This window comes from Micrasema longulum, unplaced genomic scaffold (assembly GCF_059751315.1).
Source record: "Micrasema longulum isolate JH-2025_06_02 unplaced genomic scaffold, ASM5975131v1 h1tg000663l, whole genome shotgun sequence".
In the NCBI taxonomy this organism is placed as follows: domain Eukaryota; kingdom Metazoa; phylum Arthropoda; class Insecta; order Trichoptera; family Brachycentridae; genus Micrasema; species Micrasema longulum.
Window position 1 is genome coordinate 60744 of NW_028277859.1, and position 27521 is coordinate 88264.

At 33.2% G+C, this 27521-nt stretch overlaps 3 protein-coding genes across 6 annotated transcripts in view; 1 reads left to right on the forward strand and 2 right to left on the reverse strand.

Annotated features, from left to right (window-relative positions):
- Nucleotides 1-12525, forward strand: part of PolH (DNA polymerase eta) — a 22200-nt gene extending 9675 nt beyond the window's left edge. Inside the window, exon 6 of the mRNA XM_088229381.1 lies at nucleotides 12453-12525. Coding sequence (XP_088085507.1) covers nucleotides 12453-12525 — 73 coding nt within the window. The remainder of the gene's footprint in view (nucleotides 1-12452) is intronic.
- Nucleotides 3757-8746, reverse strand: RpL10 (ribosomal protein L10). Its single transcript, XM_088229355.1, has 5 exons — nucleotides 8709-8746; nucleotides 8558-8586; nucleotides 8169-8474; nucleotides 7036-7198; nucleotides 3757-3960 (listed from the first exon to the last, which is right to left on the reverse strand). The coding sequence occupies exons 2-5, from the start codon at nucleotides 8578-8580 to the stop codon at nucleotides 3793-3795; spliced, it is 660 nt and encodes a 219-aa protein (XP_088085481.1). The 5' UTR covers nucleotides 8581-8586; nucleotides 8709-8746; the 3' UTR covers nucleotides 3757-3792.
- Nucleotides 12526-17119: 4594 nt separating the features above from the next.
- Mrgn1 (Mahogunin ring finger 1) lies at nucleotides 17120-25773 on the reverse strand. 4 transcript variants are annotated; one of them, XM_088229362.1, is made up of 13 exons: nucleotides 25588-25771; nucleotides 25297-25415; nucleotides 24969-25216; nucleotides 22373-22560; nucleotides 21846-22003; nucleotides 20149-20391; nucleotides 19431-19599; nucleotides 18832-18998; nucleotides 18444-18587; nucleotides 18018-18300; nucleotides 17690-17820; nucleotides 17518-17605; nucleotides 17120-17400 (listed from the first exon to the last, which is right to left on the reverse strand). In XM_088229362.1, the coding sequence occupies exons 1-13, from the start codon at nucleotides 25673-25675 to the stop codon at nucleotides 17234-17236; spliced, it is 2193 nt and encodes a 730-aa protein (XP_088085488.1). In that variant the 5' UTR covers nucleotides 25676-25771; the 3' UTR covers nucleotides 17120-17233. The 4 variants fall into 4 exon arrangements, with proteins under 4 accessions (XP_088085488.1, XP_088085487.1, XP_088085490.1 ...); XM_088229361.1 differs by having other exon boundaries at nucleotides 22346-22560; XM_088229364.1 differs by lacking the exon at nucleotides 18444-18587 and having other exon boundaries at nucleotides 25588-25773.
- Nucleotides 25774-27521: the final 1748 nt, after the last annotated feature.

A 27521-nucleotide genomic window follows, 5' to 3' on the forward strand; every position in this document is an offset into this window, starting at 1 on the left:
AACTTGAACTTGTGTATTATTTATCAATATTGTGGGCGTGTGTGGCGTTTTGCTTACCTGTTGGGGTCTCTCTGTACACGCTGTGTGTAACTTTTATACTCACAGGCGTGTGCGTGAGGTAGGATTAGGCTATCTTCCTTTTTACCTGCATCCATCCGCTCGGGGCCTCGCGTCCCTGTTGGAGCCTGCAATCGGTCCCGTCCGTACCTTATGACCTCTCGCTCAACACCCTACTACGTTCTTTTCAGAAGGCGCCACCTTCAAAAAGGATTCATATATATTTTATCGCACAAGAAATAAGAACGGCTTACTTACATGGATAACACTATTTATTTTATAAGAAAATGGCGTGTAATACAAAGATGTTTGATTACACATTCAATAAAATCTAACTTAATTCAAATTTACATCTAACACGTGTTTTATAGAAGACTAATTTTATGTGAGGAAGCACTGCAGTTGAATTTCGGACAAGGAGAGAAGAACGGGCCTTGAACTTCGCGCTTTTTATAGCCTTTGTTCTTGTCTCCCTCTACTTCCGGCTGGGTATCGAACCGCAAGCTGGTAACTTGACGAGCTGCGTTCGCTTGTGTGGTTTCGCTCCTCGGTAGGTCCTTGAGGATTGTCTATGACGGAGGCACCACAATATTGTGTTCATTATTTACAATATTAAAAAAAGCCAGTGTTTCTTTATCTTATTTTTACTTATTTAACCCATTTTTAATGTAGAGGAAGCGAGGTCTGTATGCCAAGATAGAGTGTTATGGCGTTCTATCCTCTCTGCCTACCCCTACGGGGAAACGGCGTGATGGTTTGTTGTTGTTGTTCCTCCTAGAACATGGTAAAACTATCCCGACTGCACTTCGTATCCACTAAATTAATATTTTCATATAATGCATAATATGATAGCTCACTTCTGTTTCATACGATACTTATTTTCTGTCAAAACTCATGTCAAAATTTTGAATATTTGTGTTTATACTTCTATGGGCAGGGGAACAATCACATAAGTCAACTTATTCAATTTTTTTTATTTGCTCATCTTGTAGTATGCACCAGGGGCGAACCGTGTATAGAAGCGATTATTTGACTTACAGCTTACCATTATATTTGACTAACCATAATAATGTTTTATTGTAACTTTATTTACAGAAAAACAAATAAATAAATGTAAATTTTAATAAAGCGCGCCCAGCGCCTGCGGTGAGTCAAAAAAATAACTGGCCAATTATTTCAGCTTATTTTTCATACACATAAGTATACTATATTTTGAATGAATTAACCCCAGTGCGGGTTTGAAAAAAACCTAGATTAAACTTGCAGATTACACAAATTATTTGAAGATTCTCAATTTGGAGAACAGCATTTCAAACATTATTTTTTGAGATGGTACTTTTGACATAAGACCATAATTGTCATATTGCAGGACATATAGCGCTCCACGCGTCCGTTTTTAGAACTATTAATTACTAGAACAATGCGGCCAGTTGACATTTCAATTGAATACCTAATATCAACTGAATTCATATTGGAATTTTTTATTTATTTTTTAATGAATTATATATTAAAGTAATGGATAATATATCTATTTAATATAATATATCACGAAGTTACATCATTCGAGTTGATTTCATGGATGAGAGTTGTTGCATCACACACAGAACCACAGAAAAATATCAATTTATAGTATAATGTACTAGTAATATATTACTTACGTTATATTATGTACCTCTTATGTATATACAAATATTTATTTTTTTATAGCTTACCTGTAAATGAAATCACCATTCGCACTGGTATGCACCTATGTTCACACGTGTTCCAAAACACGGAAGTCAAATAACATTATTACGGATAGTATTATCAGTGTAATTTATCACACAAAATAAATTGATTAGAGGTCGACCAGCCCTACAAGGCAGTCGACTAATTTTATAACTAAAATCCCTCACACCCCCCACCTCGCCGCACCCCGCACCTTGCAACTTAGTCGCAAGCAGTCGTTCGGGGTGAAACATTGTGATTTCTATATTTACTTTCTATTACTCATTAAATAATATGCCACGATCATCAAAAATAGTGCATGGTGGTGTTCAAATTGCAAAAAGAAAAGTTGCAGAAAGGGCTATTAATCGCCTTTGAAAATTCAATGACGAGCTGCCGCCATGACAGGTTTGTTATTTGATTATTAAACTAAGTGCTGCCAGGATAGTTATTTTAATTAACCCTTGTTAGTGTTTTTTTTCGGAAAAATATCTATATCTGCCTTTACCATTTTTTGTTTGTTTTTTTATTTCATGTTTAAAAAAGGATTGTTCAGCTTGATGTGCATGAAAGTATTTTTATATTTTTTTGAATAAGTTTTGTATTCTTTTTAAAAAATAAAGTATTTTTGTGTTAAGTTTAATTTTTTTTTAAATATTTTTGTGTTTTGTCAGTTTTTAATACTTTAGACTTTTTTTAATGTATATAATATATCTAGTATATATGTATAATGTACTTTTTAAATATGATAACAGTACATTGTTTACTTGTACAATGCTTGTTTTTGTAATTCAATTAATATTTATTTATAAAATACTATAATATTGTAATAATAATACAATAGTGACTGAATTTAAAAAAATATAAAGTAGTAGTTTGGAAATGTGGAACGAAAGGACGGCGAGAGAACGGCTAAAAGGATTTACAATGTTAATATTGATGGATGTAGAAAGCGAGGAAGACCGAGAAAGACATGGCAGTTAAGTCAGACACACTGGCATGCGTGCATGAAAAGATGTATGAATGTAGAGGAAATGAAGTATGTATACAAAGACAGAATAATTTGCAAAGCTTTAAAATATTATTGTGATATGAATGTTCTATATACAGGTGTCATATAAATTTGAAGTAAAAGACAAATATTAGCAGGTATTATTAATTAATAAGTACCTAATAAAAAAAATACTGCTAATTGTTTTTATTCTAGGCATTAAAATCCAAGGCCAAAGCACACAATCTTCATGAAACCCTTGACTCCTAAAAATAAAAAGGGAATGGCGTAAAAAAAAAAATCCTTGATAGCATGGACACGTGTACCATTTCACAAAATTCTAGAATTTTATACTGTGAAGAAGTTCCTACTTTAAAAAAAAAGTTTACTGTGATATTATTTTTATAAAATATTTTTGCTAGGAAAATTAAATAAACAAAAACATTCTATTAACAATTATTTCTACACCTGACAACATTGTCCATCTTATACTAGCGCCCTCACCCAACTACCAAGTAAGGCTGGTCGACGGATAGTGATCGGCTAAAAAAAAAAAGTTTTCTCAAGGAACCTTTTCTATTTTTATACCTTAAACGATGTTACATTGAAGAGTTATCACATGACTATGTATTCCTGATCATTAAGCAATAATCCAATTCCTATTAAGTTGTTTGTAGGTACTTTATTTGGTTATCTTCATTATTCTTCTATATCTTATAAATTTGATCATGAAGGTTGTGATAACCGACCATTACAATGTCGCCCAACTGGGACCAAATAATTAACTGCAACCTTCTATAACTTCCTACCGTTGCAAATGGCTATAAAAAGGATATTCTTTCAATGTTAGATTTGATTCCTGCAATGTTTGAGACACAAAACCTGCCTCCTGAAAATAAGGCATTTTGACTTATGTGGTTGTTCCCCAACCCATAAGATTTATTTGGCCCCAAAATGTTAACTTAATTTGAAATATTATTAGGAAAAAGTCAAACAAAATAAATTTACAAATGGATTTTATTGGTGTTTAACATGGTTTACACTTGGGCAAGTTCACTCTGCCACTTTTTCCAGTAAGTAAGGGGTCCATGCTCGGGACGGTACTTTACGTTACATCCATCTTGAGCGAGACGGTTGTCATCGCGGAGTTTCTCATACACCTCACGCTCGTATTTTGTGAAGCCCCACTTCTTAGATACGTAAATCTGGAAAATACAATCCTATTGATGAAAGAAGTACAATATCAAAATTGAGTTTGCAACAGGAGAAATATGACTGATTCTTGGTATCAGCAAAGGATCTGCGATTCATGGTTATAAAGATTTTAGTGAGCAAGGAGTGAATGATGTTGTTAAAGTTTGCATTTTTTCCACTTCATCTTAGGATCTTACTTTTAAATCGAATACTAATTTGAGTTTACTAATTTTATTTATATTTGGTAAAAATCAGACAATTGTTCAACCTTTTAAGAGACACTTTGAAAGGCGTAACAATTATCAGATTAAAATAAAATAATTTAATAGATTTAATCAGTGTCTGATTTTGCAGGGTTTAATTACTACAACTAGGTAACTTAAAAAACAGCATTTGTGATTTACCCATTAAAAACAGATTTTTGAAAGGAATCCAATGAGATTATGTGAACAGGAACATCTTCAAGACGATAAAAAAAAAAAAACAGGAAATTAAATTGAGAAAGAGTAGAGTTCCGAAACAGAATGAATATGCTCTATATTCAAACCTGATAAATAAATAAAATGTTTGTAGCAGGAGGCTAAAATAACCCATTCACAAAACAGTCTTGGTGTACTGACCCCAATGGGTGGTGGAAGCGTTTAGAAAAATGAGGGTTGAAATGCTGTCAAAATCTCAAAATTGAGGTGAAACTACAAAATTCAAGGCTAAGGACGAGCATTAACTAGAACATAGAACTAGAAGGGGTTTTATACATGTATATAGTTTAATTATATCCTGAATGAGGAAATTGAGTGGATGAGGTTGGCCTCATTGTTAAGTGGTTGGCGGGTTTGCCTACTATTCTTAAGGTCCTGGGTTCTTGGTGTGAAATACTTATTTTTAAGATTGTTTCAACTGCAATATTTCATTGTTCCGCATAAGACTGATCACTTTAGCTTCATGTAACAGGTGATCGAAATACGCTGGATTTGGTTTACAAATGCAGTGCCCTATGCACCACTGGTAGTGAAAAGGGGAATGATGATAGTTTATAAAGCATTATTTTTGTGAAAATCACCTCAAGGGCGATGTACATTATACAAATATCCCAACACGTCTTGCAGCTATAAACGGTTATGATTCTAGTTCCTCGTTTCGGGCTATGTATAGCGTGTGAGCTCGCCAATACATGACAGTAAAAAAATTATTGTCTTTGAATTTCCTAAAGTTTTAACCATCGAAAAAAAGAAGATTGGAAATCAAAGCAACAGACAATTGAAATTTGATGAGTATTATTTTAATAGATTGTCTATTATGGAAAAAACACATCAAGAAATACGAATTTTATTTATTGTAATAAAAACAGTACAGTAAATTAGAATAAATCATAATACGCTTTATAATAACAATATTAATTAAAATGCAAAAATAACACAAATGTAAAAAACAGGTAGCGATTAAAAATAAAAAATACCGATAATTTTATTTTCATTTTAAAATAGGAAAATTACATATATACAAAAAAAAAATTGTAACTAGGCAGCTACCAACACTGTTAAATTTCGAAACATCACGCAAATTTGTATCTCGGCTACGCCATGAATTTCTTATTAAATAATTTCTCACGTCACAAACTCGCCCCTGGGTAGCGCCTGCTCACGTCACTCAACAAACATTCTCGTTTTATTGCAGTATTTCGGCTACGCCATGAATTTCTCATAAAAAATGTCGTGTCACTTTTTGAATCGTCTGCTGACATCATCAACAAAAACATAATTATTTTAGCTTTTTTCAGATACACAACAAACTTTTAAAAATACAGCGCTCCAGCAACCAAACCTATTTTAATAGTTCTCATATCAAACCTTTTGAATGAAATAATTAAATAGTTTATAATTTAATAATTATCTTTGAAACGTACTCTGCACAATTTATGGTCATTAAATTCAGTAACTTCTTGTCTATTGTAAATGTTAACTAGTGTTGTGGTGGTCAAACTGACATTTGGAAAACAGTGTGACCAACCACACCCGATCACACCTAAGAACGAATTCAAAAATATGAATTTTATTTTACAAATTTCTTGTAATGAATACAACAATCTTCAATAATTTCTCATAATAATCAACAAAAAAAATATTGTCATGCGTTTAAATATGAAATCACATTTATTTAAAGACTGGTAGTCTACTAATGAAAAGAATAAGGTAGGTACTTTTAATTTTTGCCAATTCACTACTGTAATGTTGGCCAATATGCTTGGCAGTATAGTCACCAATCACAGTAAAGCGTGTCATTAGCGCACGAATTTTAAACGGGATATACTTATTTGACTCGCAAAACATTGAAATTAATTATTATTTCATAGTTTACGATAACCACTGTTGTTAGCGTTTTAGTTTTTGTATTTAACCTTTATACCATGAAAATAAAACGTGCAAAAAATCGCTCGCAAATCTATTATGTTAAATAAATTATGCATTTTGTGTGCTCAAACTAATACCTAGCGAGCACTTTTCGCAACGTCTTTAATTTAATTAAGCAAAGCATCGTTCTTATTTTGTCGATCAAAACATTTATAACCTATGGAAAAATCATCAAATTATGCTAATAGTTCTTCTTAGTACTTTTTTTGGCTTTTCCACCTCCCAGCCGATAAAATGCTAGTAGTAATTTAACTAATGTGTGCTGTAAAGTTCCGTATGACCAAATAATATTATTTATTAATAGAATATTATTGACATGTATTTCAAGCATTGCTGCATTCACGTTGTATTTCTAAGTTGAACTGTTGTGTTTTTCTATGGTTCTGTTTACTGTCATCTGTCATGTATTGGCGAGCTCACAGGCTATACTTACGCCCTCGTTTCTAATTGTAATCGATGCTGCAATGGTTTGGACATGTATAGCTAAAACATATTAATTGTGCAAATTTCGATGGATAAAAATGGCATGGCAAATACTTGTCAAAAGTCTGGCATGGGTGAATAAAACACATCAATGTAGATAAAGCGAGTTCCGGGTGGGTGGTAAGGTGTTCTATCCTTTTAGCTTATTACTACGGGGAACAGCGGGAAGATCTGTTGTTAAGGCTGTGTGTTTACCTTCTGGCGACCGGGGAACTTGAACTTGGCACGACGGAGAGCTTCGGTAACAGCGGCCTTGTAACGATCACTGGAGCGCACCGACATGATGGGCTGACCGATATGAACACGGGCCACAGTTCCTTGTGGCTTACCAAACGCACCTCTCATCCCTGTCTGGAGCCTGTACAAATTAAATAACTTCTCAACAATATGTATATGACTGCTAATCTAACCAAATTTAAAACATAAGGTCCGTAAAAGAACTTAAAAAAACGTGTCTCCACAATTAGGCAAAACAAATTGCAGGCGGTCCAGAGCACACACTACCACAACTTGATTACCATTTTCAAGCAGTTACTTCTGGCTAGTTGAAAATGGATTTGGGTAAATCGTAATAATGCAAATATTTCCTTTGTACTGTAAAAAAAAAATCCCCAGAGATATGAAGATCTACACATTTTTCATAAATCAAAAAATAAGATGAGATGAGATGCCTAAAATCATCTGCAGCGCCGCAACTATGAACGCCATCTTCATTGGTACATATCTTGACCGTAGATATAAAATTGATATTTATGTATGTAAATTTGAATTTGTAAGAAAATTTGAAATGTGTTTGTCGGTAACCTATAATTGAACATAAGAAAGAAAAAAGTAAACATGTTCTATTTTTCATACATAAAACTAAATTTTGCTTTGTAGATTGAAGATAAATTTTATCTTCCCAATAGAATACGGACCCAGGTGCTTGTTCCTATTATTGTGATTAATTAAATCATTTTCATTATATATAGATTGGGCTCATGTGTATCTGTTTGGACATTTTAAAATATCTTCTCTTGTTCACACAAATACATAAATATGTAAATATTAATTATAGTTTTTAAACCCTTCATAAATAAGGCCAGAACATATATTTTTTTACTTTTCTTTTTTGTGAGATTGATATAGCTGAAAAATATTTATAATTTACTTAAAAATATTAAGATATCTTATCGTTGGGTTAGGCATTCTTAGGGGGGTGAGTTATTTAACAATTAAGATGTAGATTTGCAATAACGGAACTAATTTAATGTTGTGTGGCAGACTAATTCTACAAGCAATTATAAATGAAGTAATTTAGGTAGTATTAAACTACAGAATAAACTTACCTATCGGCCCCAGCACACGATAACATTTTGTTGATGCGAATCACATGGAAAGGGTGCACTCGCATACGAATGTGGAACTGATCTTTTCCACAATTTTTTACCAAGTATTTGTTGCAGCAAATACGTCCAGCTTCCAGAGCTTCTGAACTAAGCTGTTCGTACTCATCAGATACGAGGTGGATACATAGTGGAAAATCTTCCACAGAGGCCTTCTTTTTTCCTAGATCGAAAATACGGATTTTCGCATCAGGGACTCCCCGACAGAACCGTGATTTGGGGTACGGTTTGTTCTTGCAGTATCGATAACTGAAACAAATTAAACTTTCATATATATATTACTATAAAAAGATAAATTATTTGATATCAACACTTTGACAGTCGGCACATACCATCTTGCGGGGCGCCGACCCATTTTGGCCTGGAAATGAAATAAACGTACACGTTAGACACAAATTTTAATTTCACACAAATAACTAGTAATTCGATCGCTAATATATCATTTCCAGACGGATTATTGCAGATTTATAAACACGAACATACCGAACTCGCACTGAGTGGATGAACGTCAAACCGGAAAGAGTTAGTCTATGCCACAGATTACAGAAATCTTGTCTATGCTTTTGTGTTTTTTCATCGGTTAAAAGTAGATATATTTTATAGAAATGTCTATGGCATATAATAAATCTGTTTTAGAAAAATCACCTCAATGTCATTTTGTTGAAGGCTCAATGTGGCATTCTTTTTGGATATAATAATATACACATGTTTCAGGAACAGACCGCGAAACCTCAGAAGAACATAATACGACCTAAACATACCTGTTTAAAATATTCAGGCATTAAAATCTTTTGTCCCCGTAAAAATAAGCAGGTATTTTCGTTTTAGATAATAAAATCAACCTTGTTTGTATTGAAAAAAAACGTGGCGATATTTTAGAATATTTTTATACGAATTTAAATATAACTTTCCAATATGTTCTATTGTTTTAACTTATCTAGGGTTTCTCAGCAATAAGGCGGCCTCCGTGGTGTAGTGGTCAAGACGCTTGACTCACACACGAAAGGTTCCGGGTTCAATTCCCGGTGAGAACACAAAAATTAAAAATGTGTATTTTCTCAAGCCTGGGTGTTCTGTGATGTAATTCACCACTGTAATTGGGCCTACTGGCCTGTCGTGGTGCAAAAATAAATAAAATAAAATAAATAAATAAAAAAAAATAATGCATTTAAATATAACCTTTTAGTTTATGCCAGCCAATTCCGAAAAGAATTCCATTTTTAATTACCGCCTTAACAAATAAATACATGAAAATAAACCCCCATTTCCAGAACCATTTCTAGGTATTTACAGATATTTCGCCCATTGTTAATGTCAATTACGACCTCGGGTTAAATTCAAATGACCGAGCGGTGAATTACCCGGAATTCCAAAACCCTTTCTATTGAAAACAATAACTTTAACAATAAATATTGACCATGTTTTCCGCTGGGGAAAAACATAACCTTTTTAATAATAAATCTCAAACCGATGCCGAATAAAATAATATTTGTATTTTAAAAACTTACCAATTTATTTAAAAATAACAAAGTAAAACGCATAATTAATTCCTCTGCCACAAACAAACCTTTCTTCTTCAAATTTCATACATCTTCATTTGTACGCGCGCCGATTATTCCAACTTGCCACATATTAACTTAAAACTCTAATTAACTTGTACGCCATCATTTTCTAATCCCCGCCCGTGGTACTTAAGGCACTGCACCAGTGCGCCAATCGCAACGTATCAGCGATTATTTTATAATATGTATGAAGGTATCTTACATCCACCTTGCCAGGAATCGAACCTAGGACCTCAAGTATTTATTTATTTATTTAACTTTTTGTACATAATGTTATTTGTACATTGGCGGGCTTATTGCCAAATGGCAATTTCTTCCAACCAACCAATAAAATAAAAGTTTTATTTTTATAATTCAAGTTACAGAACATATTCAATAGAAAAAAAAGATTAAAAATTTAAAGATATATAAAAATAGAAATAAACGTATTTGTTTATAAATTACCTTAAATCGAAACTATTACTCAATGGGAAAAAAGAGGAAAGAGGAAAGAGGAAAAAGGAAAGGAGGAGAGATTAAGGAAGAGAAAGGAGATGTTTCTTCAGACGTGATTTAAACAGAGATAATGTAGTAACATCTTTGATGGTGGATGGGAGATGATTCCACAGTCGAGCCGCATGGACACTATATGAGTTAGAGAAAAAAGAGGAATTGTGTATGGGTATTAAGAGAGTGCCTTGAGAATGAGAACGAAGAGGTAAACCATGAACTGATAAGCGTTGAAATTTTTCACACAGGTATATAGGAGCGTTAGGACTATGAAGTACATTGAACAGAAGTGAGAGGGAGTGATAGTCTCTCCGCTGTCTAATTTTGAGCCATTTCAGTTGCCTACGATAATCAGAAATGTGGTCATATTTTCTAAGACCAAAAATGTACCTTATGCATGTATTCTGCAGTCGTTCAAGTTTATCGAGTTGCTCACAGCTTAAATCAGTCATGGAAACATCAGCGTAATCTAGAATGGGTAGTAGTAATGCTTGTACAAGAGTGCATTTAGTACTAATGGGTAAGAATTTTTGCAACCTTCCAAGTGAGTGTAGACTGAAAAATATTTTGCGGCTTAATTCATTAGTATGAGCTCGCCAGCAGAGATGTTCATCCATCCAGCAAGTATGGTAGGCGAACGTGCCAACCACTACATTAGGAGGCGAATCATTTCCAATTTTTAATTAATGATTCCTTTCTAATCTTCAAAAATATAAATTAGTTTGATGATGTAATATTCTATGTTTAGTATATGTTTATTTTTGATTAATTAGTTTAAAACGTATTTAATTTGAAATACATTGTAATCTTAGTTAATTATAATTTAGTTTTATAAGAAATAATAAGCAGAACATAATATTTTAGTTTTAATTATGACGAGATGTTTATGAATAAGTGTGGAAAAGAGACAATGAGTTTTAAGCAATAAGTGAGAGGGAGGAGAGACCTCCTTATTTGAGTGTTATAAAACCACCCCAAACAGTCGGAACGAGAAGAGTCGGAAAAGAGCCAGGAAGGAGAGTCGACCAAGAGTCGGTCGACAGTCGGGACAGTGAGTTGGGTCGACGCGATCGTACCGTCGATCGCGGAGACGATGCAGCGTGGGAGTTGAAGTTAGGGAGTTAAGTGAAGTAAGTGTATGGGTAGCCAGTGCTATGTAGCAAACCTCGTGGAATCCGACTACTCCACGAGGGTCATCAGAGGCCGCCTTCCAGCCGCGAAGGTCCCTCCACATCCAGGACATCCATCGTCCTCCAAAGGAACGCCAGTTTCCTGCACCGCCAGCGCGTGTGCCCAGCCCACGGCCGGCCAGTCTTCCAGCTGGCTGTCGCCGTCACCATCGCCACGGGACCGAATCCCGAGAGCCGCCCAAGGCTCTATCCATGGCAGATCTCCGCCCAGGACATCGCCCAGCATGTGTTCGTCCGAACACAGCATCTGGACCACCATCCGTCATCTCTCCGCGCGACGACACTTTGCTTCATATAGTGGCTACATTGATGATTAAACGTCATCGTCGTGTTTTGGGCATAGAATTGAGAGTTTTGGATAATTTTTAAAGTCACAATAATGTTTTAAATGAAAATCATCATGTTTGATTTCATGAGTTCATATTTTTTGACATAAAAAATTAGTCACATGGAAAAAAAATATCCCTAAATTAACCACTCTAGGGGATAGAGAAGATTCATATTCGCACCCCTGCAGTTTCCATAATATTATTTCTGTTGAAATCAATGGGAGGTAAGTTCGCGTTTTTTTCTCGCGAGGTGTTCCATAAGTAAATACGGTCTAAAGAAAACTGCAAAAAAAAAACATAACCGTAATCGCCTACAAACCGGATTGAAATCGCTACGTTGATTGACTGCTTGCACTTCAATTATTAAATCGATAAAGACATGCCTTCTACGTATTGTTGCGTTCCAATGTGCAAAAATACAGGCGGACGTGTATTCCTAAAGACAAAGAATTAAAATTAATTGTTGCAGTCAAGAGGAATAAACGGAAATCATCTTCTAGTTCCGTTGTTTTCAAAGCTCATTTCAATAATTTACCAAATACACAAGTAGACTTTTTGACAGTAATAAACACTCAATACATTTATTTTTATTCTAGATGGAACCATTTCTAACTCAGCGGTTAAAAGGGGGAATAATGATTTTTGTTTTTTTCCTAGAGTCAAGAAGAGAATGCTGAAACTTCAAACAGAAGAAGGCTCCATAACCGTCATAAATAATAAAAACCCGTGATCATGATGATAAAGAAAAATAAACTTATAGTTTGTGTTTCCAATTTAAATGACATTAAATCAAACATAACGGATATTGGTGCAGAAGTGGAGGTATCGTCTATTCCCATCAATGATTGATTGTTGCACTCAAACTGATGTGATTGACTGTAAAACTATTGATTCTTCGCGTCAGACAGCGAATCATAGTGCGTTTAGCATAATGCCATACCGAAATGACCGAGCAGTCATTTACTTTTTCACAGGTATCCATAAATATACCTACATTTTTTAAAAAGTCCATTAGAATTAGTAGCACCGTCTTTGAAAATGACAGGAAAATTACATGTACATGCACATTGAAAGAATAATAGGCTTAGTGAAAACATATAAATTTTTACAAAACCCAATTAAATACACGGTGTTATCTGAAGATATAATATTTGTGTGCAGCATGCTGGCAAATTTTAGGTCAGGGATAATTTATTAACTTTTTATAAATTTAATTTTTACAGAGATAAAGGAAATACGCTTAAATAAATTTTATTAAATATATATGAATAAAAAAACTCTTTACTGTACGACTATGAAAAAACTTACCGTGGTTCTTGTAAAAATGTTCATTTACTAGTTTAAAATAAGTACCGTCAAACATGACAATTTTGCCCAGCCATGACAATTTTGCCCACTGTCGAAATCCTTAACAAAATCAAGTTTTAAAGTAAGAAAAGTTACTGGTATCATAAAAATTACATTTGGTAAGTATATTTTGATAGTTCCATGGCAAAACTAAATATTTATTTTACCGCCAGCTTCAGTTGATCACTTGAAATTTGAAGTTAAACTTGAAGGTCTGTTTGTGTATATCTACAAATATTGTCAAAACTTTTGTTGTTGCGGAGTTTGTGTTGAAAGGGGGCAAGTAAGTTTTTCACACATATACTTTTGAAATCCTAGTAGAAAATACAGACATAATTTTGAACCATTTGTGAATTTGAGAGTTTTACAAGTTAGGGTGCCAATATGTATTTTTGAGTTTAAGCAATGAATTACATATTTGTTTGTGTTTGGGTATGAGTAAGGACACATTAATTTAATATATATCTATCCTACTGTCTTTATTCAAAAATAAAATAATGACATTGTTAAAAATTGAAGAAAAAGTATATTTAATTACTTTTAACACATTACAAATTTATCCATTTTTATAATTATGAGTATAGTAAATGAAAAGTTTTTTTCTTTTAATAAAACATTTATACAAATATTCAAATTTACACAATATTATAAATTTTTCGATAAAATTAACATTTACCCAAACTTATAAGAAAATTATGCTAAGGGGTAGCAGGTTGATGATATTTAGAAAAAAAAACGTATGAAATTAGCTCTAACATTTCCAATGCCTTTTTTCACACTTGAGGGTTCCAGCAGCTCATGATTTTATTCAGAGAACGTTAGGGTTGCAGAATTAAAATGGAAATAGGCAAGAGTACTAGCGACTAACATAATTTCCACGTACTCCTCTTAAGAGTGAGTGTGGAGAAGAGAGTTGTATCATATTATAAAGGATAATGGTTACAAATAAACACTACATTAAAAAAAAATCCACATGAAGTTTAAAGCATAGTTTACAGTTTGTTGTTATCACTATTCATAGTAAAAATTTCTTATAATTTAGTTCATCTTAATTCACCACAACACGCATAGTATTTTTATAAAAATAATTAACATACTTAATAAAATCATAGATATGATACTGATACTCGGAATTTGTTTTAACTTAATCATTAAATTTACATTAATTCCAAAACAAAATATTATTATTATTTTCTTCATAAAACTATTCTGGAACTTAACTTTTCTAAAAGATAATTTAACATATAATATCTTGATAAAATCTCTTATGGTTAAATTAAGTATTTATTTATTTAAAAACATACATAATCCAAATAATTCGAATTTTGATGGTTTCTAAACATAACATATTTGAGAGTGAGTTGCTTCTAGTTTTTATAAAGTATGTAGTTTAAAAAATTCTTTTGCCAACAAATTTGCTGAAAACATCAACTGTCATAAAAAATAACGCACAAGTTTTTCTTCACTGCCTTTTATCTCTTAACTTGCAGATCATGTGTAGGGGAGCATGGGGTACAGCAGATCACTTTTTTTTAAACCTCCGTAGCTCTGAAGTTTATCATTAAATTATGTTCTCTTTGATAAAATCGAAAGAAGCATTCATAGTCTTCAACCTTAGGTTATGGTGGATCAGACTGGAATACACTGAATTACACTATTAAAATAAAATACATGGTGTTCATTTTAAATAATCAACTGTGTGTTACTTGTACTTTACGTAAATTCTTAATTCTACCAGGCTTTGAAAATAAAAAATCATATTTTCTATTTCGAATTTATTTAGGGTATTGCAATGATGGACTTCCCTTTCGGTCTTGATGCCCTCCCCTCTTTTCTTGGACGAAACTGGAAATGACTTACAAGTTTTTATTTGTATGAAAAAAAAAAAGGTAACCATTTTGTAACTGTGACAGCTTTTGTAAATATAAAAAAATAGAAAGCTCCTTTCCCAACAACCTCAAATAATGTACTTATATATCAAACATTGACCAATGAAGGGAAAAATCGAACCTTTCAAATTTCCCATCCATATTAGAACAAAACATTTTTAAATACACAAAAAAGTAGTTTTGTCTTAACATATTGACCGAAGCGTCGCAGCATGTCTTCCAGCTCTGGTATGAAAAAATGTCAACTAAACAAAAATGTATGTGTGTGCGTGCAATACAAGCTATTGCAAACGATCCACTGTTACCCGTGCTACTTTATATTGAAAGTTTATAAATTGCAAAATTATTAAGAACCCAAAAAATAATTTATTCACCATCCTTATTTTAAATTTTCAAAATCATAGGTTATTGTTCGACAACTGAGGACACAGGTGGAAGAACAACCTAACCCACAGAAGTGAGTTTCAAGATTTTTAACCTTTTTGCTAATGAGAGCAGTATAGATTTCATGCAAGTCTCTGAAATATTATCATGCAACAAAAAAATTACATTTAATTTAGACAACTCTTTCTTTTGACATGCATAAAACTTAAATTATTTGATAATAGTAAATCAGTTAATGTTTTTGGCTTTTTGAATACATAATAAGTGTACACATACATTGTTGATCTACTAAAGGCCCTTGTTCTCTCAGCTCAGTTTGAGTATCATACAAATTGTCTACACTGAAAGAAAATGTCTTTACATAACAAAATTATTTATTATGTTCCCGAGAGTCAACATAGGCATCACAGTCAATATAATTTAACTTTATATACATACAACCACCCATATAAACTATAAATAAATCAAAATCATACTTTAAATTTTACCATGAACTGGACGCATTATTAATAATAAAAAATGTACATACATAACATATTAGTTAGAATCATATATAGCTAACAACACAACTTGTGACCTGATAATGTGATCACCTATCATGTAATTAATTGAATAATACATACATAGTACAATATATTCAGGCAATATTATAAGAGATTCATAAAAGACAAAGAAATGTGCTTAGCAGAATCTACAATTTATAAAATCACTATCCTAGATATTATCACTTTGAAGGAAAAACTCACCAAGTAAAAACGGTTCATTTATGAGATACAGGTGGCCCTCAACTTTCTGAGATTAAAAAAAAAAAAAAAACGGACTTTTATCAATACTGCAAACATTGTTTGCTTTTATGCAGTTGTTCCCGCGGTCAAATAGTGATAGGTATGTTTAAACAATATTATATGAGGAAATCAATCAAGCCATCAAGGAAACTGACAGGGAAGATGTGCCTATATTAAGAGAATTTTGGAAGAATTACAATATATTTATTAATATAAAAATCCATAATACAAAAAAATAATAACGTATCCCTAACTCTATGAGGCCAAGAGCCTTGTGTTGAGTTGGGATACAACAAAATAGAAAGTGGAAGCATGCATATTATTAAAGAATACTAAGAATATGATAGGCAATAAGCAATATTGGAGACTCATGGGCTGAAATAAAAGAGTCAACAAAGAAAAGTTCCTGAAAACAATTATGCCCACAGATGACGAGTGATTTTATAAATTTCTTACGACCTCTGGAAACCATCACAGATGAAATAGTTAGCCTAATGAATGAACTAAACTTGGACGTCGACAACGAAGATGTTAATGAGTTGATTAAATCTCACTCAGTACCTCTGTCAAATGAATATTGAGCAACAACTGGTAAATGAAATACACAGTGAAAGTGAAGAAGAAGCTGATAAAATATAAAAATATGAATGAAGCCTTCATCTAAATTAATCATTTTTTTACTATCGTGGAAGAATGTCATCCCAATGGAGAACATATATCCCAAGTACATAGGGCGATTGTGAAAGACACAGCATGTTATAGCACAGAATTCTTTATCATGAAAATAAAAAAAAGGGTGGTATTTATTTTCAGGAACCAATTATGTGAGAAAGTCGGGGGCCTATTGTCTTATACATATTACTATTTCCTAGTTTATTATTTTATTGAATACCCACTCGCATTTTTTATAATTTTCAAATTTGCACAAAAAAACTTTAAATACCTCTAATATCATAAATTAATGACTCTTTGTTACTGAGTTTTTCCTTGGGGGTGACAACATTATTTGACAATGTAATTTGGCCAAAAAAACTTATTTTTCAGCATTAATATTTTGCACTATGGCAGCTTGATGATTTACAGTAGCCATGCTGTTTGGAGATGGAGTTGGATTAGCATTTGTCAACAGTTGTCTAGTGGAAGAAGATGAGCTATAAGAGTCGCCCGATGAACGATTACTTATATGGCTGAGGGGTGTTCCTGTCAAAAAAATATTTAGTTTGAAAATGCAAAAAAAGGGTAAAATAAAACAATTGCAATACAAAAAATTCCATATTTCATTTGATTTTCAACCCATGCGTACTTAAAAAAAAATACCTGGTAAGGATGTGACATGATGAGGAATAGCCCAACGTTGAGGTGTACTTTCCGTAGAACTTATTGTTAGACTATTCATTCCTGGATCCTGAAAAATCAAGTACATAAAGAACAGAAGACACATATAAAGTATATTAAACATCATTTAATGGGTAGCATAATAAATACTAACATGCTTGTTATTGCTCTGGTGGTGTGGTGAAGTTAAAATGGTTGTGTGAGTATCTTCAGGTGTAAAGTAATCTGAATCTTCTGCGGGAATTCCTATTTCATTCTCAACAGCACTCGGAGGACCTCCAACAGCTAAAAATGAATGTATAAAAAAATTGCATTCCTAAGAATATAATTCCTAATCTAAATTATTGGCAAAAATATGATGTATAAATATTATAATAACACCAGTGTTTCTAACTAAGTGTAAATTCGGAAAATGTCAATAATGCTCAAAATATTAAAAAATATACATATATTTAATACTAAATATACAATTTAGAACATACATGCAGTAGAAAGTTGTTCCGGTTCATCAGTGTCGGTATCGTCAATTGGCTCTAAAACAGCCTCTAAATGTAATGGTAATCTACTAATCGTACTTTGCCCATTGCTCAAATGATTGACTGGTCCATTCTTGATCGCTCCATTAGTTCTGTTTGCTGATTCATGATTAGCCTCAGTTAGCAGTGGTGAAAGCTTTTCAGCGTCACTATCTCCTTCACAGTCAACTTCCCCTTCCTGACTATCAACTTCGACATCCAAATCGTCGGTATTAAAATCTTCAGACATCTTCAAAATAAAACAACAAAAAACACAGTATGAGCAAGTTATGAAGGATAATAATGGTATTATTACATTATTCGAGGGCTACTTTTTACACTAAAATTAGCACAATATTATAATCATGCATACAAATAAGATCATAAACATACTGTTGTTTGAATTTTTTCAAGAATGTTTGTATGTTCAGATTTAAGTTTTGGGCCCACTAACAGTGGACTGTTGGCTGCGATTTTGTTATTAAATAGTTTGTTGCTTTCTTCTTCTTCTCTCGCTAACAATACAGACATACGGAACTGTAAAATAATATCATATTATGTATTAAACCAAATTCACAAAAAAAATTGGAGAAATAATAGGACTGAATGTCAATTACTATTATGTGTTATAAATATTTTTTAAAACATGGCAACATTTATTATTGACGTAAAATATTATGGTAAAATATTATATATGTATTTTTCCAACCTCAGCTTTTGAAGAAAAAATAAATTCATCTAGGCTTAATCCCAATTACATTAGAGATAGAAATAAAATTACCTCAGGAGTATTTCCTTGTGAGAGCGCTCGATCCCTGGGACTTTTTCCTTCTATATCCTTGGGACTTTGCTTGTATGTACTGCTTGGGATGTTTTTTGATTTACCACTCCCAACAATACTGCCAGATAATTGCCTCTCTGAGTTGCAACGATTCAAAGCTTCTGCTCCTGCCTAAAAGAAATTTTACAGATTTATGTATTCATTAAGTCCTTTCCAACAAAGAAGAAATCACAACTTATGATAGAGGGCTTTTATTTTCTCAAATATGGTTTTATACTGATACAAGATAGCAATAGATGAAACGAATCTTCAGTAATTATGATAGGTGGATTTATGGTACAATATTTATATAGCCAAGTGCATATTATATATGAGATTCAATAAGCCAAGATACAAACAAAAAATGTCATCCAAGTTAAAACAACGACTTACACATAACAATTTGATGTAAATTTAAATTAAACAAGTAGTCTGCTTCATTTGATTCTAGCAAAAAAATTTTAACTTTGTATTATTTCAACTGAGACAACTAATAATCCAAATTCCAACTAGGGGTACAAAGGTACAGGTTCTATATAATAAAATAAAAGTCACTATACTTGCCTGAACATTTGTTTCAACTTCACCCGAAGCGGCAGTGGTTGAAAGGGGCTGATGATTGGCTTGAGGTGTCGGGGGAGGAAGGACCACACGCATGGGACATGGACCATTTAGGGCTTCTATAAGGGATACTGCTTCGTAACCAGCTGGAATATTCTCGGAACTACCCTGTGAAAATTGTATTTATATAAATAAAAAACATTTCATCAGAAGGGTATCTTATATTTTTAGTCATTATTGGCAAAAAACATAACAGAAAACACTTAATATGAATTGATTCAGTTCTGTGAATTTCAAAGTTTTTAGATAATTAAGTTTGAATATACAGCTGCCTTTTAATATGTGGCAAAGTTATTCACATTTTTTTAATATACATTAACAACATATACGAATGTCTTTTTAAGTTCTTATAAAAAACCCCCTTGATGAAAATAATGTGGAGTACAATTTAAGAGAAAATATATTTTTTTAAATCATTGCTTGTCTTTTTACATGGTTTTATAAGCAGTATCACCGTTTGTTTTACTTTTTACACAAAATGTTATTAAATTCAAAATGGTTAGGAGACAGGTAATCGCTTTGCAACTATGCAAAATGTTTGATATATTTGCTCAACAGCGAGCAATACATAATATAATAATCATAGAAAACAAATTAACATTACTTATTCCTTAAACTACAACCGTACAAATTAAGGGCAAATATTAGTAGTCTTACATCTGGTGGACTGGCCGCCAGGGCTTGAGGCTGTCCAGATTGTTTCTGCAAGGCTCGTATTTGTAACAAAGCCCGGAATGGAGCCCTACATATTGGGCAGTTGTTGGCCTGATATCTCAAGGAATCTGCGCAGGAATTGCATAAGCAGAGATGTCGACAGGGCAAGATAAGAGTATCACGTACGTCACACATGCAAATTACACATTCACTTCCATTGTCTTCACAATCTTCATCACCGTTGTTCTGAAAGAAAATACAATAATATATATTCGCATTGTACTTCTTAGTATTGAGAATTTCACATTTTTATCCTAACTATTAGGTGTACAACTCTGCTTCCACCATTTTCCTGTAGATGGTTTTAGCGGAAGTAGTGATCAAAATAAACAAAGCATACATATCACACAATAAACTTGGACATTTGTCAACATAACCTCATAGAAACATCGGTCGATTTGTGTCTGCGTCATAAAATTATTCACGATTGAAAATGACAGTTTACGAGCCAAATTCTCATTATTTGCGGGAGGTTTTAATTTTCGGCTTCAATATGAAGAAATCTGCAACTGAGGCTTATTGAATGCTCTAAAATACTTATGGTGAGCTCGCTATTAGTGAAAGAATGTATCGTGAGTGGTTTCAACGCTTCAAGAATGGTGATTTTCACGTTTAAGACAACCATAGAAATGTAAAGAGAAGATTTTTAAAGATGCGAAAAAAGGGGCATTACTTGATGAAGAAATCAAAAAGAATTGGCACGATCATTGGAAGTGACTCTACAAGCAATTTTAAAACGCCTCAAAACCATGGGAATAATTCAGAAGCAAAGAAATTGGGTGTCGTACGCGTTGAAACCGAGAGATGTTGAATGGCATTTGTTTGCTTGTGAACAGTTGTAAAGACGAAAGGGATTTCTGCATCGCACTGTTCCACATCGACGGCTAAACTGAATATTTGTGGCTCTAAGGTCATGCTCTGAACTTGGTGGAACCAGCGTGGTGACGTGGGTATTATGAGCTGTTAAAACCGAGTGAAGCAATTGCAGGCGATCATTTACAAATGCACTTAATGTGTTTGAGCCGAGCAATAAAAGACAAACGGCCACAATACAACAAGAGACACGATAAAGTGATTTCGCAGCATGACAATGCTCAACCCCATGTTGCAAAAGTGGTCAAGACGTTGAAATGGGAAGTTCTACCCCACCCCCTGTATTCTCCAGACATTGCTTCCTCTGACTATCACTTATTTCGATCAATGGCACGTAACATGGCTGACTAGCACTTTCGGTCTTATGAAGAAGTAAAAAAATTGGATTGATTCGTGGATCGGTTTTTGAAGCGATCCTTTGAGATGACCAGTTTTTTATTCAGATTCATACGCTGCCCGAAAGATGGGAGAAAGTAGTGGCCAGCGATAAACAATACTTTGAATCATAAATCTATAGCCAGTTTTTTACAATAAAACCTCGAATTTCGAAAAAAAATGGCAGAAGCAAAGTTGTACATCTAATAAAATTTATTTATTTCATTTAGAGTGTGCACTTTTCAAAAATTACACACGGTATACATACCCAGTGGTGCACAGGGGTACATAAAATTGTAGCACAAAAACACTGTGATACATCTATGGAGAAAAACAAAATAAAATTGTTTCAAACCAGTGTATAATGTAAATGAAATATTTTAAATACCTACCTTGTTATTTTCTACATTCTTGTTTTCAATGCCATAAATTTCCTGGAGTAAGTAGCATAAACCATCAACAAATAGTTTTTGTTTAAGAGCTTTCAACACATACGTTCCATCTGAATGTTTCTCGACAACAGCTACAGTTGTGTGAGACTGCCTTACTTCTGAAATAATTAGACTCAATAGATATGTGGAAATATTTTATGCGAAACTTTGTTAGTACCGCCCCAACAAAGAGGCTATAAAATTCAAATAAAAAGTAAAATAGTGTATGGCCCCGCGGTTGGGATGCGGTATTTATTTCACTTGTATTTCCATATTTTGTCAAGATTTAGACTATCAATGACATCTATGGATGGTACTACAAAGGAAAATCATTGAAACATTTTTTATTATTTTACTGATTGTTTTACAATCAATTTGTAACATCAATCAATTTGGCAAATACATTTTTTCTATTGAAAATAACACACTCTGCAGAACACAACTTTTTCATTAATACTTACTCATCAAGAAGTTAAATGCACACAAACCTTCCAGGCCTTCTTCGACAACACAGTGAATAGCGATAGGAAATACATCCTTTTCAGAATTGAAGAGAAGATCTTCATCAGAATATTTGCTCGGATCAAATATGTGTGTGGCTTGGGAAAACTGTTGATTGGCCCCTCGCTTGTAGCGATATGTTTGTGAATTCATTGTAGCATCTCGCGGATTATATCTAGAAACAATTCTAATGTAAACAAGTTTCTCAATGACTTAATGAGGAAGCTCAGTGCTACGGGTAATTGTATATAAAAATGTTTTCTTGCACGCGGTAAAAATTAGAGCATTAATTGTATGGTGAAGTTTCTCAAAATATAGGATTTTTTTATAAAAATGAACTATTTTGAAATGTCTGTGGGGGTCGTAGTCTATTGATCAATGACACACACACGTGGAATAATTTTACATGAAATAGAGCAACGACCATACAACATATTCTGCAAAGCTAACACCTAAGAGCAACATCCTGGAGTACATTCACGCCACGGAGACATGAATAACAAAAGAGCGTTGTCTATAAAGAGGCCCAGTCAGCCCAACCCAGTCAGCCTGACAAGTTAGCCCAACCAAGTCAACCCAGTCGTGCAGCAAATCAGTTCTAGCTTATAGTTCGAGTGCAGCCAGTTCAACTCCTCATCGCCGTAACACTCGAGCAACATAAGTTTTGGTGAGGATTTCCAAAATTCAAAATTATAAAATATCAAAGCGTTGATACTATGATAAATATAATATTTTTAAGATACTATTCCATATTGCTTAAAGCAAATAAAAACAACTTTTGTTTACTATTCATGAACACATTTTAGTAGCTATAGACAACAACAAAAAATCATCACGCCGTTTTCCGTAGGGGTAGGCAGAGAGGATAGAACGCCATATCACTCTGTCTTGGCATACAGACCTCGCTTCCTCTACATTCATACATCTTCTCGTGCACGCACGCCGATTATTCCTACTTTTGACATGTCCATTTTCAAGTATTTGATGGACTTGATCGTGCCATGTCTTTCTCGGTCTTCCTCGTCTTCTGCATCCATCAACATTTGCATCGTAGATCCTTTTAGCAGTTCTTTCGCTGTCCATTCGCTCTACATGTCCAAACCAACGCAGCACCACTTTCTTCATTCTGTCGATAATGCATGTCTCAGCCTTACACACCTCACGGATCTCGACATTTGTGCACCTATCATACATCTTTTTACCTCGCATTCACCTGAGGGATCGTATTTCTACAGCATTCAACCTACTTTTATCATCATTTTTCCAATTCCATACTTCGCTCCCATACATTAGAGTTGGCACTAGAACTCCGTTGTGAACTGCTAGTTTAGCATTCTGCGATAAACATTTGTTTGCCAAAGTAGATTTCAGTGCGCCGTTCACCCTGTTCCCGGCACTCACCCTCCTTTCAATATCTCTCTCGGTCTTTCCATCCCTAGTAAACATACTTCCCAAATTTTAAATAACATTAATAGATAATACATTATAAAAAATAAATAAAACAACTTTGTTTTTAACCACTATTTTTTTTTTTCAACCGACCAGTTTCAAAGCAAACAAGCTTCTTTATCAAGGTTTACGTAACTAATATTAGTTACATAACGCTCCTATATACCACCGTGAAAAACTTCAACGCTTATCAGTTCATGGTTTACCTCTTTGTTTTAATTCTCAAAGTACTCTCTTAATACCCATCACCAGTAGGAAAATATCACCTTTTTTTTACATTTTTAAAGAAATAAAGGTCTATGAAATACTGTCCAGTAAAAAAAAAATTTTTTGGTTAATTATTAGTAGTGTAAAAAATACTTTTAAAATTGTAATTTTTAATTCCTGCAAAAACGGTGATTCCATTGGCCACGCCCCTAATACGTCACCATTCATGTTTATTTGTTCCTTGCCATTGAAATATGTGTAGAATAATATCACGAATCTTGACGTCACAACAACCAAGGCCAAACGCGTCGCGTTTTTCTATGAACATATTTTTATTGAATTTCTTTTTTACATTTTTGTATAAAAACATTTTTCCACAATATCCATATTGATTTTGAAAATACAATTAATTATTCTAAATCCATTTCATATATTTTTATCGGTATTCATAGTATGTGATATTTCCCTATTCCTCTTTCTTCTCCTACTCATATAGTGTCCATGCGGCTCAACTGTGGAATCATCTTCCATCCACCATCAAAGATGTTACTACAATATCACTGTTTAAATCACGTCTGAAGAAAAATTTACTTTTCTTCCTTAATCTCTCCTCCTTTCCTGTTTCCTCTTTTTTCCATCGAGTAACGGTACTGATTTAAGATAATTTATACACAGATACATTTATTTCTATATATATGCAGCTTTTTATTTTTATTTTCCATTGAATATGTTTTGTAACTTGAATTATAAAAAAAAACTTTTATTTTATTGGTTGGATGGAAGAAATTGCCATTTGGCAATAAGCCCGCCAATGTACAATTAACATGTACAGAAATTTAAATAAAAACTAATTAGATTGGACTGAGAATAAAGATTGAAATTACCATGGCATCAAATATAAATTATTAATGTTCGTTGACTACTTACACAACTCCATTGGGAGTGAATTCTTCTGTGCAAAAGTAATAAATTGTTATGGCACATCTTGAATCGCAGTCAAATGTAAATTCGATGTTAAATTGTGTGCTTTTTGTGACCCCGTCTCCTTCACCTTGATCTGCATTTTTTGCAGTGGCTTCGGCACAGCGAACAAATCTCAAGGACTCTTTTCGAATGTTTACCAAACTTTTCAGAGTCTTCGTTGGTTCATTAGCTTGAGGTGGAGGATAGGGAAACTTAAACAAAACAAACATAATGTTGCATTATATTAAAAGAACAGGTATGCTGATTATCAGAACTGATGTAATAAACATACCGGAGTAGGACGACTACCCAAAAAGTTCAAATCTGCATTCTCGCCAAACAAATATGCCTCAGGTTGAGGAGTGTCAAATCTTTCCCCTCCCATAATGAAATGACTGCCGAAATAGTTTCCTAAACATCAAAATAAACTTTACCACGAGGAAAATATATTACGTCAAATAAAATCATTAAGAGCGCAATTAATACATAATATAATAACTGTTACAAGATTGACATAAATATCAGTAGTAAAATGAATAATATTTCATTCAATGACGTTATCAAATAAGTTTTTATGGCGTACCCGAACGTGGCGGATATTTATACGCATGATTAGAAATAACATCGACTTCTTCAACGCCAGCGTTTTGCCTACTTGTAAGAGCTCCCATCTTCCAAACAGTTAATTAGTGTTCTATCTCAATATAAATAACAATCTGACAGGACTAACTCTACGTCAGACCCGTCGCGGAACACCCACAGAAATCCTAGAAATCAAGAAAATAGTAACAAGTAACAACCATAGACACGAAGATTATTTCAAACCACGTTTTAAAAATATAAAAAAAGGTTGAATTGACGAATTTCTTATTTTAATAAATAAATATTTAAAAAACGCGTGTCGTGTTGCTGATAGTAATTTAATATGAATCTAATTTAAGGTGGATACGCACATAGTTGAAATACGTGAAATTTCTCGATTTGGTCATCTAGCGGGAAAAAATATAAACTTTCAGAATTAGCCCAAAAATGAAACAATTTTAGGGTCCATCTAGTTTGGCTGTGTTTGCAAAGATGTCTCTGAAGTCACCACCAAGGCATCACCAATCTAATACGTATTGACCAGGTTCACGATAGAGGATGTAACATTTAACGCGCTGGACAAACAAAACATTGTAACTCATCTTAAAAAAAAAAAAAACCTTTTAAAAAAAAAAATCTCGATAAACTGAACACAAGATAATTTCCATCTTTTCTGACAGTTCATCGAATGTTTTCCAAGCTTAAACGTAAGAAAAAAGCATCCAAGACATGTTTGTTTTTTAAAAATATACCGAAAAACATTAATAAAGTTACATAATATATCTCACTGCACATGTCATGAAGTGACATCATACATCTCACTACACATGTCATAAAGTGATATAATTCATCTCACTGCACATGTCATAAAGTGACATTATTGAATAATTTTATTTTTTCTGAATTCAAAAAATATGTTTTTCGTTGCTTGAACTTCATCACTCCATGCACTTTGTAGCTGCAAGACGTTTAGTAATATTAGTCTTTGTATTACGTAAATTGATTAACTAAATCTATTCTTCAACTTCTTCCATTTAATAATGAAACTTCAAACCATAAATGTGTAGCAATATTTTTAGTTTGTCCAAATTTTTGTAGACAGGGACTGGATTCAACTCCTTAGGGAGCTGTTTATATTAACATATTACAACAGAGATGATTTCTTGTAAGATCACAAAAAAATATCGTATTTTTAAACGTTAATCGCAGTTTTAGTCTTAATGATAAAATAATAACTTCTAGGTAATTGCTGAAATAGGTTACTAAATTTAAGCAGAAAATAGTTACAGGTGACAAAAAAGTTTCATTATTACTAAGTGATCTGTTAGCATTCCATTTTATAAAATAAAAATTATGAACATAAAAAAAAGAAGACATGTTTTTAATTCATCGACATTGTAAATGACCGGGAATCTCTATTTACTATTCAACGTATGTATTATGTTGATGTACGGCCGAAGGATAAGTAGTATTCATAATAATAAACAGATGACAGAAAAAGTAGTTTTCTGAGCAAACAGAAAAAAAGTGCGTGTTTTATTTATAAGTGGCTCGCCTATATTGGGCACGAATAAGTAGTAAAAAATAAATGGAAAAACGGAACGGTTTAAACATTGGTAGAATTTCTATCAAATTCGGTAGATATCACCAAAAATAGGTAGATCTACAAAAAAATCGGTAGGGTTGGCAACGTTTCATGGCCCGTTAGTCGAAAAAGTATAGATTTTTATTAGTTTTGGTTTCGGTTTTTTTGTTTTTCGTTTATCAGGGCCTTCTAATGAGCTCCATGCACATAAAATATCATTCGTATTTAGCCCGCGCGTCCGGAACATTATATAAAAAGCAGATTTCGACTTTGTCGAGATTCTTGTAAATCAAGATCATTGCAATATGATGGAGTGCTGCGTTGGTTTGAACATGTAGAGCGAATGGATG